The sequence below is a fragment of the Stigmatopora argus genome, chromosome 11 (genome assembly GCF_051989625.1).
Source record: "Stigmatopora argus isolate UIUO_Sarg chromosome 11, RoL_Sarg_1.0, whole genome shotgun sequence".
In the NCBI taxonomy this organism is placed as follows: Eukaryota; Metazoa; Chordata; class Actinopteri; order Syngnathiformes; family Syngnathidae; genus Stigmatopora; species Stigmatopora argus.
In genome coordinates this window covers 9,542,367-9,561,763 of record NC_135397.1, presented here as the reverse complement: position 1 = coordinate 9,561,763, position 19,397 = coordinate 9,542,367, and the positions used below count along the sequence as shown (strand labels likewise).

Below are 19,397 nucleotides of genomic sequence, written 5' to 3'. Positions count from 1 at the left end.
TCTCATTAGATGATATGTCTTGTCTCATCTGATGATATTGCCATGATTACACTTGGTCAAGTAAGTGTAGAATAACATACATGATAAGAGGAAATATTATCAAACATGGAGCATTGGTTTGTAATGTGAAGTAATTAAATTTGGAGGGAAGGAGGTCAAAGTTTCAAGGTCACAAAGGTCAGGACCCCATTTTACATTAACTTGATAAGTTAAACTCAAATTTGCAGCATAAGTGATAATATTTGAGACATGACTTATCAGGTGTACAGTAGTCGTGCTAATTTCATGGGCTCCCTCAACGTGCCAACATCGGTGACAGAAGGGGAGCTGTCCAATATGCAAGAGTACCCCTCACCCCCCAACACCCCTCTTCCTTCTCTATCATCACCCTCGGTGAGAATGAAATAAATAAACAATGAATGGTCCACTCTTCTCGCGCGCGCCTCATCCCATCTCATGCATGGCTGCCAGTAATGGTCTACTGGGTGTCAGCTTTTATTGGCACGGCACAAAGCAAGTGCCACGACGCCCCGCCACACACCGGGCCTGTGCATAAAAGCAAGAAAAATGCCTCAGTTGAGGACACTGTAGTCATGTTGGGCTGGAACGAGGAAGTGCAGTGGAGAGGGGAGGGACTGAGGGCGCAGCTCCATGGGGCCGTCGCGCTACGACCTTCTGCACATGGAGCTGGAGACAGTTGGAAGAACTTCATACTGCAAACTCAAGGAATAGCAGGTAAAGTGGCTTCCACTAACTTTTAGCTTAGCTACGGCGTGAACGACTCTCAGATGGGGGGATAGCTCCAAAAAAGCTGACTGAGATCTTCAGGGGTCTTTTTTATGAGGGATGCACCTGCTGGAAAAAGACTGCAGGTGCCTCATCTCATTGTATTCCTGAGGAAAATTTTCCTTTGATATGACACTAAACATTCCAAGTAATAGTCTTTTCTTTATTTTTATTTCTGACACAAATTTGACAGATATTGCTGGAACCAAAATTTTATAGGAAAAAGTATTATTTTTGATTTTGAAAAATGAATTATTCAAGATTAATTTTCTTTTTCAAATAGCATAATACGGCATCTTGAACTGTTTTTCTTTTTCTTTCGTGACACCTGTTGCAAACGATGTGTCCTACTGCTATGTGCGTTAAATTGAAGGGTTTACATTAAAGTAACCAGACAGCCGAGTTAAAATTTTTTGTATATCATCACGGTTTACCCGGTTATCTTATCATGTCTCTTAAAAATGATCTCCGGGGAAAAACATGATCGTTTCCTCACCTCTAAAATTAATTCAACTTTGTCGTTAAGGTGCTTCCTTGAATAGGTGAAAGAAAACGGCCACGTTTGCTGCTTCTTAACTAATTTTGTCCTACTAAGAATTAAATGCTTATAATTTTTTGGATGAACAAAAAGACAGATCTTAAAATACATAGGAATGTTCTGTATTTTAACATTGATACCTCAGCACCTTTGGAGATATAATTCACTAATAACTTTATTCTGGAAATGTACAGACGGTTTTATGTTGTTGAATATTAATACACTTTCTTTAAATAACTAAAATGAATTATCTCAACATTATACAAAAAAAGCAACACTTCCCAAAAAATGATTTCAGTTTTCTGTCTATTTAAACCTTGGAAACACACCTGCACAAATGACTTTTCTTTTTTTTGGAGTAAAATGTTAGAAGCAGAAGTGCAGAAATGTGTGCATCGTGCGCTGTCAGAAGAAAGAGAAGTAGGAGGGCAGCAGGCAATACAAGAAAGGCAGTTATTAAAATGATTGTACCGTCTGAATAGCAGACTAGCGAAGTGTGTCACATGCAAATGAAGCAAACTTCTCTTGACTGCACCTTTGCTCCCCGTCACCCCCTCTATAGGCCCCCAGAACACATCTGCTAACTCTGTACGCCCGCTTCTATCGTCCATACCACGAATTACTGATGCAATGCTTCTCATCTTAAAGAATATAACTCCGCCTCCTAATTATTGATCGCATGTAATCTTGTCTTCAAGGCTTTTCTGAAATCTACAAGATTGTTTTACATTTAAATTTAAAGTTGTATGAAATCTGAATTTGTTGCGCAAAATGACTAAAGCATTACATTTTAACTTGTGATATAATTATGTTCTGAATTGTTTATGCGCAGGTCTGTTCTTTTCCAATCAATTTTTTATTTTAAACAAAAAAATACTTCTTATAGTTTGATTCTTGTTTTTTTAAAGTTCAAGGTGCTTTAAAATAATCTTGCATTGTGTGTGAATGTTGGGTCTATTTATTATTTCTTCTCGTTAAAAAGTGTTGATTTTTACCATCATCAAACTCTTGGTTTGATAAAGCAGCATTAACTAAACAGATGCAAAATAAAAATTTCAACAAAAATCATTGTGAAAGTCTTACTTGTTTTTACCACTGGTATTCGACGTTTAAGGTGCACATAGGTGTTTCTCATTTTGTTATATTATTCACAACCTACCAATATAATGCTGTGCAATTCTATAATACTCTCAACTTGGTTAAGTAATACATACTTGAATAGATGACTTGAATAACTATCTATATTTCAATTAAGTGCGTAGGTGGGGCATTAATGGTTGAGACTGTTGTGCACACATTAATGCGCGTAGTTACAATTTCTCCGTTATCATGAAATGATACTTGACAGCTTCTTTCATGTGTCCCCAACTCACTGGTGAGGCCGTCAGTATCTGTTAACGGTTTCACTTTTTCTCATCTCCACCCAGTTTTCTGGTGTCTCTATGTTTCACCCCTCGACGAAAAGACCCCACGCCCCTCCTTTTTCACCGACCGACACCAATGTATACGCACATGCAACCCACAAGCCTCTTCCTGCCTCTCCTCACATCAACTCAGACCAAAACTTTTCCAGTACAACACATGCAAACCGACTTCCTGACTATCGAGTACACACCATACCTTCCAGAGTAGGTTGTGGCCGAAAGTATGTAGGATCGCTTTTTTTTTTTTTGTTTCCGTCAACCAACGCATTTGCGATTCATTAACACGCGACAAATCATCTGCACGAATAACCTTTCACCCCCACCCCCTCCCCTTTTCTTTCCGACCACTTCGTCTGACTTGACTCCGCAAAATACTGTTGCGTTGCGACACATAAGCCTGCTTGCTTCCCACTATTTGTTCCAAATGTGTGGAGCCATCTGTTAGCGAAACAGGAAGGCCACGCTTCCCCTTCTCCCTTGGGCTTGTTTCGCTATTTTCAGGAGCTTCACTTCTCCCTGCGAGGCCACTTGGACGCTGTGGCGGCCCCAGCGAGCGTTTCTTGAAGTGCCGGAGCTGTCGGGCCCATCTGCTTCAGGCTTGAGGGCCATTTATTATTAATGGGGCCACGAGCACTGGTGACTCCTCAGATAGTCAGCCCTGGCCAAAGAAGGGGCCTCTGGTCACATCGCAGTTACGATGCCATTAAGTCGGCCAGGCGGTAGAACCATTCTAACTCAATTGGCTGCCATTGATGGCGCTAGACACTAAATCCGTTTTGGAGGGAAGGCAGGCGGCCGGTCGAATTGAATTGGAACACTAGCACCGTCAATGAAAGTGAAGAAACTAGGGCTGCCACAATTCAACAACTAATCCATGAACAAGAGAATGGAGAACTATTTGATAGTCAATTTTTGACCTAAGAACGTTCAGGTTCCCCTTTTTAAATTAATTATAATACTAAAAAAACATTCAATTTTATTTTATGCAAACAAGTCATTTTTTCCTCAAAATTCAAACATAAAAATGATTTAATTTTCGATCTTTAATGAGGCACGACATAAGTTTACTTATTTTGGAATTAATAACAAAAGTGATTTACTTTTGTGGGCCACTTTAAATGACATCGCGGGTCAAATTTGGCCCAGAGCCACAAGTTTGAGACAGTAGAGGCATTCTTGACTTCAAAATTGTCCAAATTCATTTTTAAGCCCCTTACTACCTAAATGTGTCCTTTTATTTACATTTCTTTTACATTTATTTTCACCTTTATTTTATCTAAAATTTCCAATGATAAAAATAATGGGGGAATCAATTACTTCTATTTATTTATTTATATTTAATGTGATTAATAAAAAAAGAGGATAAAACATTAAATTCTCAGATTTTTCAGTAATCTTCGATCTTGCGTTGAGGACTATACTGATTTGGTATTCAAGGAAATGTTATTTTTGTGAGTAACGTGCACTTAATTTTGTTCTGCGGGCCACACAAAATGATTATCTGGCCCCATTGGGGGCCTGGGACACCAATTTGACACCTGAGTCTCAGACCAAACAAAGAGAACTTCTCCATCCCAACTCTTTCTCTCGGCTTCTTTCCCTCAATTGCCATCCATTCTGCCGCCTCGACATCAATCTCGCCGACACCCTCGCTCCCCTTCCGGGCTGCACCGAGGCCTCCGACTCAGCCATGCGTACTCAGTAAATTAGAGAGAACATGAGCGTTGATCAGCTGAGCACGGCAAGCACCCGCATCCTCAGTGACCTGAGGCCAGTTAATTTTCTGCTTAATTTTGCCGCGGTCACTTTGCATTTTTTAGATGATTACGTGGCAGGAAATTAACAATAAATAACAAATGTGGTCTGAAAGCCTGTTCCCGGCTAGCCGGCGTTATCTGGGCTGAAGCCGGGCTGCTCTCCCATCTCAGACTCTGTCAGACTTGTAATGAAATTGTCTGTAATTCTTTGCAAAGTAATGTGGGCGACAGCCGTGTGACAAAAGTGATCTCGCCGAGGTGACATAGTGAGAGTCCACCCTTTACCCGGCTCCCGCTTTGTGTAATGTTTCCTCTGCTTGCTCTTGATTAAATGTGCATACTTTTACATCTCAATCTGTCCCCCATTAGAGTACTTGCACCGCATGGAGACAGAAGAAGCCCAGGAAATGACCCCGATGCCAGGTAAGCGACTGCTGCGTGATGGAAACACAATAGCCGCCAACCGATTATTACCTCGAGGTAATTTCAGTCTTTGGGGGTCCTTACGAAGTGAATGATGGGAGCTTTCTGATGTGCACCACCCCAGGCCGAGACAGCCCGTCCGGCAACGACGCGGCCGAGGAGGCGGAGGAACCTATGGCTCTCCCAGAGGACCTGTCAGCGGGCTCCGCCCATCCGCAGCACAGCCGAGGGGACAAAGGTATACCCCAACCCCCTTTACCCTTTTTTTTAATTGCGCCTGTGCGATCTTTCTGCTGTTACTTTCACATTTCAAAAACATGAGAGCGAATGGTTGCCACGTCTGCTTAATTGTTTAGAGGTTTAAGCTTTGAATCCCCAAGCAATCTGGATGGATAAAATAAACTATTGATAAAATTCTAAATGGAATAACATTTTATATTTAGTAAGTCCATTAACTTCCTATGACTTGGCGTCCTCATGTGTGGACATCACATTTTTGGTTGTCAAAAACTACAATGTTAAATTTTGGACTACAAGGGCCTGGCGGCCACTTATGATGTGGACATGTTTTTTTCTCAGAAACTACATCATGTAAAAAGATAATTCCTTGTTTTTACACTCATCAGGTCCCAATTAGCCAAAATATAAAAGAGAAAATAAAAATGCATGCCTTGAAAGAGTTTGGGTCTTAGGAGGTTAAAACTAGCCGCCTGATGGTGTAGTGGTTCACTCGCCTGACGATCAGCGCGGTCAGGCTTGGGCTCGATTCTCGCTGGCGGGAGTATGATTGTGAGTGCAAATGGTCGCCTGTCTCTCTGACTGACTTACGACCAGTCTAGGGTGTAGTCTGCCTTTCGCCCAAAGTCAGCTGCCAGCAACCCTTTTAAGGAAGCTAGGTACGGAAGATGAATGAATGAAAATGAATAATTAAAATTATCTCTAATTTTGATAAAGGCATCCTTTGTTTTCATCTTTGTCAACTCATTTCACTCATGCTCCTTTGGGTCCTGATTTAGATGTTGTACAGCAGGGGTGCCCAGTATGTAGATCATGATCTACCGGAAGATTGCCAAGGAACTATTGGTAGATTGCCAAGGTAGTATTGGCAGCTCGCACGACAATAACATAAAAAAGATAGATTGTGGAAGGTGAACTCCTTGATAAGTAGATCTTTGAACAGTACCTGGAGTAAGTCATGTGTGATACCTTTCCACAAATGTGGTATGTTAGAAGTGCAATTGGTGGATTGCATTCAGTTCTGAAGCCGGCAATGTTGTGGCAGCTATTTGGAGAATCCTTCATGGTTACACCCACGTTACCAGTCAAGCAATACCGTACATTTTGACTTTTTGATTTCTTGCTTGCTTTCTATCTCTTTTAAAACTAATATTCAAACAACCATAAAAAAGCACGTTTAAACCAAATAAATTGGGAAAAACAATGGCAGGTAATGCGTGAATTAAATAATGAAATGCAAACTGTGATCAAATCAAATTTTACCGTATTATTAACAGTTAATAATTGTATTCCCTTATTTGAAAATTTCAGCTATCTCGACGATGGCCCCCAACACTCATTTAATCCCTCCCAATGCAGCATTTAAGTCAAACTAATGTCAACTTGCAAAGTGTTACATACATTTTTTTCCCCAATGCGATCTTTAACAAATTAGGTGAGACATACTTATATCTTCTAATCCTCTGGATCAATGACAGTATCTAAAATAACATGGCATTTAGGTCATTGGCAAAAACTAAAATAAAAAGGAACCTTTTGATCCATGGCATGTCATTAATATGCCAAATCTTAAGGAATAGCTAATGTGGACTTGATTTGAGTCTGTCGACATCAAGAGAGGGAATACTGCATCATGGTAAAGCTAAGGATACCAGGAAATTCCCATCTGTGCTGTACATCAAGTCCTTTTGAATGGCTGCAACCAAAATATGGAGAACATTTTCCACATTTTGTTTCTCATTAAAAAAGTATTTTATCATGATGTATTAGGGCCACACCAAGAAAGAAAATAAAAACTAGCCCTACAGGAATATATTCAGTTAAATAGTTTTACATCATAATATTGTGAGATTAAAGTCAAAATACCATTTTATTTAAAGTTGTGATGTTCCGTAATTTTCTTTAACGAGATTAAAGTCAGAATACTTTGTCGCAGCTCCAAGCCAAGATAAAATTATTTATACTTCGTTTTACATACTTTATGTAAGATTTTTGGGGGGCTGGGTGGTGTAGCATCATCTGTGTTTTTCCACTCATCCAGATAACGGCAAAAAGTAGCGGTACGCAGTGAGAAATGAAAAGCGAGAGGAAACTGAAATAGGATGTGTAAGAGTTTCCTCAGAAACAAGTTGCCGTCAGACAGTTTCAACACTCTGGGAGATAAAGCACTCGGGAACAAGGCCACCAAGCTTGAGAAAATCATCGCAAACACGCACACAGCACAACGATTCTACTGCAGCTTAAAAAAAATTAGACATTACGTATGACCATGATACAGTTATATATGCCTATTACTTCCCCAAATAGTCAGTATAAACCATCGTGAGGTCCTTTTATGTATATATAGTTAAAGAGAAAACACAAGAGGAGGAAGTCTAAGTTTCTCCATCTTTGTGTCAATGCCATAGAAACAAAACCAATAATTGCCATGCACAATTTAAACCCATGACTGTATTAAACCCATTCACAAAAGTCCAAAGTAAAAGATAAAGTAAAAAGCCTTTTTTTTTTTTTCTTTTTTTTTTTTTACATCCGTGGAACTATTGTTGGAAATGTGAAAGGATAATCTGGGCTAACGATATTAGAAAAAAACTGAACATCTCTAATACACTTCATATCGTGGATCGTATTATAATTTGTGTTTAAAAAAAGAAATAAGCGAATAAACTGATTTTTTTTACATGCTTGGATGGAAAAGAAAAAATTAAGGACACTGTAAAAGTGTATGTTTTTATTGGGACGTGTCGTTCCAGTTCCTTGCACACAGGTTGGTGCCTTGTAACAGGAACCCCAAGCAGGCTGAGCATGTTTCAACACACTCGACAAGAACTTACACACTTGCTATCTAACTTCCCATATCTGCTATCTATCAACACCCAAATGTGCCAATTAGTTCTGTGGCAGGAATTGCTTCTCCTTTGTTTGCAAATCAAGGATAACGTTTATCCACTTGGACCCACGACTGATTTACTGCTAGGTGCTTTGTTTGTTGTCCAACCAAAACAGCATAATTGCCCGTGACAAATGTGGTATAAAGTCAAAAGCATTCTTCCTAGTCCCGGTTCAACTGCAACTTCCCCATGTCCATGAGCAGCCCGACATTCACGGTTCCCTTCTGTCTTCTCCAATGACCTCAGTCATGCAGGAGGCTTGCACGACAACATAAACACACTTGAAGAACCGTTTGAAAAGGGTTTTTTTCCCTGTTCGTTTTAAGAATTGAATGGATATCTTAAAAAGAAAATGTGACGGAAAGCAAACATTTTGGTAAAAGATATAGACCTTTTCTACATTCATATTACGCCTTTTAGATGAGAAATTCATTTAAATTGGGTCTGCATATGCAAATAAACGACTTTAAATAAGTTTAATTTCACAATATCAAATTACTATATTACTGTAAATAATGATTAATTATGATAATGAAAAGAGATAGATTATAAACCCACCAACATAAAAATGCATGAACACTGATTGTTTATTTTATTTTATTTTTTTGATACATTTCCAAGACCATTTAAAAGATCAGATGCAATATGTGAAATTAAATTAGGAGGGATACGAGTATTGTGGAATTCTGTAATGTATTGCTTTCGGCTTTGCATTACTTTTTCACAAAAAGCTTGTTTAAAAAAAAAAGCTTGAACAACAACGCTGGTTTTTCTTTAAATGTGAATGTCAAGCAAGCAGGAGTGAGGGGAAAAAAGTCAACCTGTTTCAGTTACATGTTGTTTTACAATTCCTTTCCTGCGCTTCCCTTTCTGTCACTTCTCCATAATTCTTGGTATTTCAGTTAGACAGGCCCTCTTTTTGAAGCTTCCCCTTTTCCATGGATTCCAAAATGTTTCATGAGTTCCACTTCTTCCTCTTTGTTGTTAAAGCAGTGTTTAAAATGCAGGGAAATCAGACTGTTAGCAGGCCGTGCAAGCCGCCGCTTGATAACTTGTCAGTCAATTTTCTTAAACAAGTGATGGGAAAGAAGAAGGGAACTTCTCTTTTTGTGGAAACACCACCAGTCAGATAAAAAACGCGGCTGCGGTGGTTTGTTATCCGTCGTGCGCCTAAGATGAACCAAGTTGACGATTCAGGCTGAAGAAAGGAAGAAAGTTGACTAGAACTTGCGTGCGTGTTCATCTCACACTCTCGGCACGGTAGTCCTTAGCTTCACACTACTTCCTGCGTTTCTGTTTCCTGTTTATCTCAGTGTCAACGAAGAACGATGGTGTGCGATGATCTCATCATTGATATCCCCAAACACACAGCGTTCACCTTTTTTTTAAAAAATGTGTTTTAACACATTGCTTGAGTGTAGGGTGACTTTAGTTAGTGACATTATCTTATCGCTCGAAGCTGCCCATCCATTTGAAGTAAGAAATGCAAATGGATTGAACATTTATTGCAGCCAATGCCCCCCACTGAGTTAATAACATTAAAATAGAGTGGGTGACCAGCATTTGGAAACCAGATCTCCAAAAGTACATATTGCACAGCATCAGCACATTATTTTTTTGCACTCCCCGATAATGTCATTTTAGTGGCTAGTATAATATCTATATCATCGCAAAATAGAAAATGCCATTCCCTGCCAAAGTTAGCGTTATTATTTCATCATCTGACATGAACTAATTCCACATCACACAATAAGACTGGCAAAAATCTTGCTCCTCTTCTAAACCGTGGCCCTTCCCCTCCCCCTGCCCTCTTTTCCAGCCTGTAACATTAAAGTTGAGGCTCGCAGTGATGAGGAGAATGGGCTTTCCTGTGACATGAATGGCGCGGAGGAGGAGGAGTGCGCGGAAGACTTGCGCGTGATCGGTGCCTCGGGGGCCAAGGTGAACGGCTCCGAGCCGAGCCCCGAAGCCAAGGTCTTCTCCTCGGCCGGCGGCATCCGGCTATCCAACGGGAAGCTCAAGTGCGATATCTGTGGGATAGTTTGTATTGGCCCCAATGTCTTGATGGTGCACAAGCGAAGCCATACTGGTAAGCAACATGCAATTCATCATGCCATCCACATGCAGCCAATTTAAAAAGTAAAGTGAGAGGATGGCGAGGGGTAGCAAAGTGTCTTACTTTGAATTACAAAATGAAGACATCAAATCGGGTCTTGGTCCTTTTTGTTTGGCATGAAAGTCACGCTTCGTATCACTTGGCTTCTTTCTCTTTGTGCATTCTTTGCAAACATTAATGAAAGTGATAATCTTGTAGTTTGGTTGTGTGTATGAGATTCAAGAGAAAAAAATAACGAAAAAAAGAACTGAATAAGGCAATGAGGCAAGTACATAGCAACTTCTTGGGTAATCAAGCTGCAAAGATAATCGCCTTCCTGGCCCGAACCCCCCCCCCAGTTGAGAAAGAGGGTGTCTCTATACAGCAATTAAATCTGATCTAGCTATTAAAAGTTTTTCAAAAATTGTCAATTGATATTCAATCATAATGAACCCAAATCAGTCGTGGGGAACATTTTCAAAAAAGGCACTTAACTGCCATGCTGTAGAAACTAATGACACTCAAAATGGAATAAAGGAACAGTGGACTAATGTAAATGAAAGTAAAAAAAAAAAGATATAATGAGGTGCCACCTATTTGCATAGAAAATATTCTGTGGCGAGTCTTTGCTCCAGAAATGCTTTTTTAATGAATTCCCCCTTTGATATACTTTTTGCTGCTTCACTGGTGACTCGTATTTCATTGAGGTGGAGCCTTTGAGAAAAGCCATATTAAAAGCTTCTCACAGAATGCCACAACACCCGAGGAGGCTAGATATTGGCTTATTCCAGGAGCGCTGATCAGGAAGACTGGCTTTCAACACAAACTGTTTCCTTCACTTTATTCAAATGAGGCTGAATTTGCATTGTGATGCGCGGCTCTTATTTTAGAGACGAAGAAGAGGAAAAAATGAGAGTTTCAGATCAAATTGACCCAGGCAATGGTGCATTACGAAACTGCCAGGCTGAGTCGGAGAGGCTCTTGTTCGATCAGAGCGCCTGGAGTTGGGGGGAGCACGGAGAGATGGAGCGTCACTGTGGATCAGCCCCCAACACACCATGCCCCGGAGCCGCTCCATCATCTCCCTCCTTTTCCTCCCTCAGATACTTTGAACACACTTGGCCCCATGTTGCAACATGTTTTTTTTCCCAACGAAAGAAACATTTTTCAAGGTCATTGTTTCTGCTGCCACGTTACAGTATTTTCTGTATTGTGTTCATGCTCTCAGGAGAACGTCCCTTCCAGTGTAGCCAGTGTGGCGCTTCCTTCACCCAGAAAGGCAACCTGCTGCGTCACATCAAGCTGCACTCTGGAGAGAAACCTTTCAAGTGTCATCTTTGCAGCTACGCCTGTCGCAGGAGGGACGCTCTGAGCGGGCATTTGCGCACCCACTCGGGTCAGTAACGTAAGATTCAGACACTCGCTAAAGGACAGATTCTGCTTTCAGGGGGGATAGATATGATGTAGAATCTACATGATGATTATGAATGATCTACATTGTAGAGCCAACACTGTAGATCATTCGTAATCATATCAGGTATTAATGAATATTGTTGTAAATAAGAACCCCCTGTAGGGGTTCACTCGCCTGACTTTGGTGCGGGCAAGCGCGGGCTCGATTTGTCTGATTGTGATTGTGAATGGTCGTCTGTCTCTCTGTGTGTCCTATGGATGACTGTGTAGGGTGTAGTCTGCCTTGTGTGCTCACAGTGTAGTAAAAATGTGTTCATTGTTCTGACTGCATTCAAAATGAATTGAATCTTCCTAGGTTAGAGAAAACTAGAAGTAAAAAAAAAACTATAAATAATCATTATTCAGAAAATTTTGTTTTTTTCTGAAAAATAAATGAAAATTCTAAATACAATTGCTTTAATAGATAGTTTACAGTTTGTCTTTTTGTATAAATCATTTGACCAGTACATTTGAACTTTTGGAAATGTTACTCCATCAATTGAACTGAAAAATAGATGTTTGTTATTTTCTTGTTATAGTTGGCAAACCCCACAAGTGTGCGTACTGTGGTCGGAGTTATAAGCAGCGCAGTTCTCTGGAGGAGCACAAGGAGCGATGTCACAACTACCTCCAGTGCATGGGGCTGCAGAACAGTATCTACACAGGTTTGTGCCTCATCTTTACATCCTTTTTCATAGAGATGCCCTTGTTAGATTGCTTTTGTTGTGAGTTTTTCTGGAGCGTTAAACACAGGTTCCCCAAGGGGAGGTGCTTTAAAAATGACAAGAGAGTATACAATCATTCCGGTTGGACAAGTGGAAGCTTTATTCACACAGAAATCTCGTGTCTCCTAATAAACCCCAAAAAAACAGCTGTATCTCCCTAAAGGGTCGAGAGGCGAGGAGAAGATAGGGCCACTTGCCCAAACGAGGTGTACCCCAAAGGACTTTCTTTGTTCCTTCTTCCTGATTAATAGATTGGAAGGCAGCCCCCACACCTAAAGAGATGGAGTTGCCTCTCCTGTGTAGCCAAAGGCGTTGCATGCTGACTGCCTCCCTTGCGTGAAGTCAAGTGTTTTCAAAAAGCACAACTTACCACAGAATTAACTTCAGAAAATAATACTTTCCAAATAACTCTGTTCAGATACTACACTATAACCAACACAACACAGTAGAACTGTAGTAGACTCTACTATTTAGGTACGATCATTTCACACTGAATTTGGAAATCTATCCACACATCATTCGTGAACGTAGAACAATAGTGCTCTAGTCAGCAAGGAAAGAAGGAGAAAAAAGCAGCCCCCCTACATTAGTACCTATATAACTCTTGAGCCAACACCACCTATTTTGACGCTGAAACCTCCTTCTCTGTCTTGCTTTCCAGTAGTAACGGAAGAAAGCAGCCAGAATGAACAGAGGGAAGACTTAAACCAGACGGCATCTGACAGAGCCTCGGCGCTAGACAGACTAACTAATAATGTAGCTAAGCGTAAAAGCACTATGCCACAGAAGTTTATAGGTAAGGGCTGAAATCTGCTTCCTTTGTGCCTTTACAAGTATAAACGAATAACTTCATTTTTAAACATTTAAAATGTCATTTTCCAATGTAATTACTCTGTCAAGCCTGATTAAAGAAAAGTGCTACCACAGGGCAGAGAGAAAATAACGAAACAAGTTTAGCTGAAGATTTGTGATCACAGCATGCAGGTCATGATTTTACGGATCTATGAAAACCAACACGCCTGTATTTCCTCAGGTCAAAACCGTCTCTCTGATCTTCCGTACGAGGCAACGGCAGGCGAGCTGATTCAGCCTCACGTCATCGATCAGGCCATCAACAGTGCCATTAGCTACCTGGGGGCAGAATCGCTCCGCCCCCTGGTCCAGCCCTCCCCGGCCCCGTCTTCCAACATGAGCATGGGCTCTATCTACCCTCTACACAAGCCGCTCCCCGAGGCCCAGCCCGCCACGGGCCACAACCTGTCGGCCAAAGACAGCGCGGCGGAGAATCTGCTTCTGCTCTCCAAATCCAAGTCCACATCTAGTGAGAAGGATGCCTCTCCGAGCCACAGCGGCCAAGACTCCACAGACACGGAGAGCAACAGCGGGGACCGAGCCGCCGGGGCGGCCCCCGGCCTCATCTACCTGACCAATCACATCACCTCGGGGGTGCGAAACGGCACGATGCCCCTGGTGAAGGAGGAGCAGCAGCGACAGTACGAGGCCATCCGAACAAGCATGGAGATGGCTTCGGAGGGCTTCAAGGTGATAACGGCAGATGGCGATCAGGTGAGGGCGTACAGGTGCGAACATTGTCGCGTCATCTTCCTGGATCACGTCATGTACACAATACACATGGGCTGCCACGGCTTCAGAGACCCCTTTGAATGCAATCTCTGTGGCCATCGCAGTCAAGACCGATACGAGTTCTCTTCTCACATAACGCGAGGGGAGCACCGCTACTGACTCCCGCAGACATATGGTATCACATCAACAAGTACAAGTGTAAGGTGCGAAAACACACCCATATATGTGTAAAAGTGTCATTTTATACCGTGTGCATGTCTGTTGAATAGGGAAGTGTTCCAAAGACATCGGAATCTCATTTCAAATATGAAAGTCGTGTAAACAAAAAATGTCAAAAGAAATAGTGTTCAGTCACAACAAAATGTTGAGCCTAAACAGCAGAAACAGTACAATAATGTTGTTATCTTGCATTATATGTGTTCATTGGAACATTTTTCCCTCAAGCAGCAACCTTATATACATTTTCTTAGATAAAAAATAAATACATTAAAAAAGTGCATTTTACAGGCGTGTTCACTGCTGGAGATGTTTTTAGTGCAAGCTAATTGTCTGTATAAAATGCAATCAATTAAATGTGTCAATGTAAGATAAATTCATCATGGTTATTTTCCAACCTATATTCTCATGACAACCCTCATATTATTTATGACATTTACTTGCCAATTTGTTTTGTATTTATTACAGTAATGTGTTTGTCAATAGAAGAGCTGCCAACTTTCCTGTTTAACTGTATTAAATGTGTTTATAGTGAAAACATGATTGCTGTTGAATGGAAAATATGAAGACAATTTCTTTCCTCCCCTGTCATATAAGAATTGTTTGGCTCACAAGATTTCCGCCTTGTGAGGCTGAAATGACAAAATATCAATAAAGGATATTTTATATACGTGAATTACTTTGTTCTTATTGAATTAATTCAATGAGAAAATTAAACGTGGTTCGTATTCAGTTATACTGTCCAGTATAGGCAAACAAAGTAATGGCATGCACATTTTTTATATACTATAACAGCAGTTTCCCCAAACTATACACAGTACACCCAATTATTTTACAAGACATCTTTTAAGACAAAATGTTCCTCGTTTGCTAAATGCACATCTCATGATGAACCGATACAATCAGATTTTGAGATTATATTGTTGGGAATTTGACAGCATCGTGTGATTTAGCAGAAGTGGCAATGTGCTGTGGCTCCATCAAGGCCTCACGCTTGACTGGGACCCAGCTGGTAAGGAAGGGGTATTTGCATGAGAAGGCCAATCCTAGTAAACGCTGCTTCCCAATTCCACATCTCACTTCCTTTACAATGTTCTCTTAATAAGATGATGACATTAGATTGAGGTCATGCCTTAATTTTCTTTTAACAAAATGTTTACGCCCAATTTGTATGTTGGCTGTTACTGTAGATGACTGGGAAATATAGTTTATACAGTGTAAATTGGGGTTTAAAACTATGGTTTTGAACTAATAGAAAATATATATTTATTGCCTCTGCATGTGCATGAAAAAAGCTTATATTTGACTAGTGCCTTGTTACAGAAGAAATTAAGAAAACAAGCTTACCACCATATGTCACAGTTTGGAGACTATACTCAGTGGATCCCAGGCAGCACCAGAGGAATTCTGTGCATCTGTCCCAGTCCAGCTGTGAGGAGTCCGTGTGAAGCCAACCAGGGGGGTTGTGTGACCACTTGAGCTGCTGGCGAAACCAACAAAGTTTAAATACACTGGCCAGCCACACGAGCATTCAATATTTATGAGGGACTTGACAAAAAGATGAAAAATAAATGACAGTCTTTTTTCATGGCCTTCCAGATTTGCAAAGATCATTTCATTAAAATTACATGACAATTTCATTTCATGTGTGTGCACTCTATAATTGTACCCTTCCAGAGGGGCGTGCGTGTGACCGGCCAGGTTCTTGGCTTGAAATGCCTCATCAGACTGTGGTCAGATTCACTTTCTTAAGACTGGTAGTCAGGGACAAGGGAGGAACCACATGAGTCAATTGTGGGATACTTCCTCAGAGTTCTGTGAACCAGTTGTCCTGGGTGTCCACTCCTGTCAAGAGGACAGTTCTTAGGATTCATTGTGTTACTCAATTTCCGTGGCCATGATTCACACATCCATCCTTTGGAGCTGTTACCAATGTTACATAGATGCATGGGACATATACTAACAAGAGAATACTACAATGGTATTCAACAATTACTTCTTAACCCTTTTTAACTAATTGGATGCCATTGATGGCACTAGATGTCAAATCCAGTTTGACTGGGAGAGGTTGGCAGTGAACCATTCAGCCATAGTGCTGAAACTTGAGCATTCAATAAAATAATGAAAAAATATATTTTTTAAATTCAGGGGACATATCACTGGCAGCTATAAATAGTTTCAGCAAGTCTTTAACTTTATTAATGAAAACTATGTTTTGGGCCTTGCAGTATAAATGGGCCTTGTAGTATAAATGTCTTAAATTCCATTACCAAAAATAAACATCTGTTGCCAAACAGTGCATATTATTTCATGTGATTTTAGAATAATCAAGAAAAGTATTTCAGAAACAAAATGTCTAACAAAATCAAAACAGATTCAACAGACAAGGAAGGTGTGTCCAACAGTTTATTTAGCAACATAAAAACAAAACAAATCTATTTACATCATATTTAATGTGCATTGTTAAGGTCTAAGACTTTCAACGGCCACTTCCAAATGTCTTATTCCACTCCTCATACAGCTCCAAGTCCTTCTGTGAGACACTTGGTCGCACCGTCTTCAGAGCTTCTTGGAAGTCATTGTAGAGGATAGGCCGTACTTGTTCCGCTGCAATGGTGGCGATGTCGGCGAACTGAATGCTGCGGATGGGTCCCAGAGCCGCCTCTCGACACAGCTGAGTCATGTCTGCCCCGGAGAAGCCTTCAGTGCTGGCTACAATGTGCTCCAGCTCCTCCGCTCTCAGCTGGTTCTTCTCTCGGGCCATGAGGTTGGCAATTATTTGGTGCCGGGCGGGGCCCTCAGGAAGTGGGATGTACAACCTCTTTGCTAGGCGACGACGGGCGGCCTCATCTATTTCCTGAGGTCTATTGGTGGCCCCCACCACCAAGATGCGATCGTCCGCTGCCGTGGCGGCGCCGTCCAACGAAACCAGAAACTCTGTTTTGATTCTGCGCGACGCGTCATGTTCCCCGTCAGTGCGTTGCGACAGCAGCGAGTCAATCTCGTCGATGAAAATGACAGCAGGCTGGTGACAGCGTGCGATGGCGAACAACGCTCGCACCATTTTTTCCCCTTCACCCACCCACTTGGATGTGAGCGACGACGCGCTGATGCTGAAGAACGTGGCACCTGACTGGCAAGCAATGCATTTGCCTATCAACGTCTTCCCCGTCCCTGGGGGTCCGAACAATAGGATTCCCTTTGGCGGGCCCCGCAGGCCTGTGAAGATGTCGGGTCTCAACATTGGCCAAACGACAATCTCCTTTATGGTGGTCTTGGCAAACTCCAAGCCTGCTATGTCCTCCCATAAAACAGGTGGTCCGTGGTCCATGATCTCACTCATGATCAAGTCCACTATCTTTGGCTCAAAGATTTTGAGACGTTCATCCACAATCTGTGGTTCCCGGGTGGAGCTGGATCCCGTTGCGCCTTCCTCTTCGTCTTGCCGTGGCTTTGGAGAAACAAATTTAGAAAAAGCACCACGAGACAAATTGGCTCCCAGGGATTTCTTCACGGTGGTGGTCGCTAAAGATGCGGCTCCTCTTTGGGGTTGATGGGAATATTTCTTCTGTTGCTCCACAATTAACTGCTCACGGGCTGATCTGAAGTGACCGGCAGGTTTCTGCTCAGCTGCTGCTTGTGCCCCCCTCTCACCTTTACTTGTATCTGGGTTGTAAAAATTCTTCCGTTTCGATAAACTAGAATTAGGAAAAAAGTTGGATTTATAGTTGCCGCCTGCAGGGCGTGTGTTACCCTGAGGAGGACCTGAAGGAGTAAACATCGACTGCACTCTGCTGTTTGGACGTGAAAAGGAAAGGTTATTAGCTGATGTGCCCTCAGAGAGTGTTGGTCTATCCACAGAAATAGTAGCAGTGTCATTACCCTCTCTTTTAGGTTGTGGTGACCAAAGAGGTTTGAAGGATGTGCCCTCTGACCTGCACGCAGCATTGGAAGCAGACACGGATGCAGAGTTGCTGATGCTGCTACTCTCTTCTCCAACCGTTATGCTAACATCTGCTGGTGCCACTAGGGATTCTGGCCTTGCTTGAACCATCTTCTGCACGCAGGGCAAGTCAAGCAAACGCTCCACGGTGAGGGATGACTCCCATTTGTCGCTATGGTTTTTCTGATTACGGGCCAGATGAAGGGCACTTTCAGCATAGTTGTTAAGCCCCGTGCGGGGGTCATCTGAGTCCAACACTGCTGCGTAGCGCTCCGAGTAGGTCCTGAGCAGGCTGCCCGTGGCGGCCTCTGAGAGGTGGGAACTTGCCCATGCATACTGAATGGAGAGGATGTGGGCCCGGTAGGCTTCGGCCGTCTGTTCAGGTGTAGAATTGCCAGATGAAATGTCAAAGGACCTCCTCTGCCATTCGTCCAGGTGTGCGCCACTCATGCCTGGGCTGTTTCAGCATAAGGCAAAATTGATGAAAAATTCAATATGCCATGATATTACAAACAAAATGTGAAATGACCGTATAGACCATTGACGATGGAGTGAATGTGCTTCAAGAAAATTAATCAATAATTAAACACTATTAAAATAGACCGTAGACAACCATGCAACAGTATGCTATGTAAACACAATGACCATAAAATATGCGATGTGAAGATAAAAACATCGAACGAACAAAAACCTCTACGGACTACGGACGGTGTGAGGACGTGACCTTATTTATTGAATAAGAAAATTTCATTGAGTAAATACAATACTCCCTTGCGGTGCTGTTAGAAACGCAGTTTCAAATGCTTTTGCATTGAAGTTTGCAAAAGAACAACCCGGATGTATTCCTCGTATTTCGATGTTTTGTCATTAGATCGATGTAAATAATTAGGATAGCATTCTGTCTGTTTAGTTCTTCTAGTAATGAACGGGTAAAATATACACTTACGTAGTGGGAAAACTAAAATTATTTAAGAATCTTTAAACACCGCCTCAAGGAAACTTTACTTCGTTCTTCATGTTGCTGTTCATGCACACACACACTGACCAACTAACTAACTAACTCGTTTGCTAACGACACTTATTTGGGCAAACTTACCAAAGAACTTCAAATCGCAAACTTAGATTTCGAATTGTCGAACACATGCCAAAAGACACGGATCACGACAAAACCTGCAGTGCCATCTTGTGTTGCGTTGTGCGCAAAACCGTGATTGGTAACCCTTGCTTTGCTTTGCATTTCGGGAAATGAAGTGCACTTGAAGTTAAGCATTCACTCTGTCACCAATTGTCAAACAATATACCACAGAAACTATATCATACATGTAA

At 41.6% G+C, this 19,397-nt stretch overlaps 2 protein-coding genes across 4 annotated transcripts; one reads left to right on the top strand and one right to left on the bottom strand.

The window, feature by feature from the left end:
- Positions 1 to 442: 442 nt before the first annotated feature.
- ikzf1 (IKAROS family zinc finger 1 (Ikaros)) lies at positions 443 to 14,804 on the top strand. Its single transcript, XM_077612651.1, is given in 9 exon segments — positions 443 to 522; positions 524 to 735; positions 4,875 to 4,928; positions 5,053 to 5,166; positions 9,876 to 10,145; positions 11,380 to 11,547; positions 12,143 to 12,268; positions 12,990 to 13,124; positions 13,362 to 14,804. Coding segments are annotated over 9 exon segments (1,851 nt in total). The 5' UTR covers positions 443 to 460; the 3' UTR covers positions 14,072 to 14,804.
- fignl1 (fidgetin-like 1) lies at positions 8,634 to 19,297 on the bottom strand. 3 transcript variants are annotated; one of them, XR_013303775.1, is made up of 3 exons: positions 19,168 to 19,296; positions 15,476 to 15,611; positions 8,634 to 10,086 (listed from the first exon to the last, which is right to left on the bottom strand). XR_013303775.1 is itself a non-coding variant. In XM_077612649.1 (2 exons), exons 1-2 carry the CDS (start codon positions 19,212 to 19,214, stop codon positions 16,608 to 16,610), a joined length of 1,968 nt encoding a protein of 655 aa, XP_077468775.1. In that variant the 5' UTR covers positions 19,215 to 19,297; the 3' UTR covers positions 16,521 to 16,607. The 3 variants fall into 3 exon arrangements, 2 of the variants coding, with proteins under 2 accessions (XP_077468775.1, XP_077468776.1); XM_077612649.1 differs by lacking the exons at positions 8,634 to 10,086; positions 15,476 to 15,611 and adding an exon at positions 16,521 to 18,528 and having other exon boundaries at positions 19,168 to 19,297; XM_077612650.1 differs by lacking the exons at positions 8,634 to 10,086; positions 15,476 to 15,611; positions 19,168 to 19,296 and adding exons at positions 16,521 to 18,528; positions 19,018 to 19,158.
- Between the last annotated feature and the right edge of the window lie 100 nt (positions 19,298 to 19,397).

Coding starts and splice junctions, on each gene's coding strand:
- fignl1 (XM_077612649.1), bottom strand. CDS start 19,214: ATGTGTTCGACAATTCGAAATCTAAGTTTGCGATTTGAAGTTCTTTG. Junction 18,529..19,167: donor TTGCGATTTGAAGTTCTTTG/GTAAGTTTGCCC, acceptor ATGCTGAAACAG/CCCAGGCATGAGTGGCGCAC.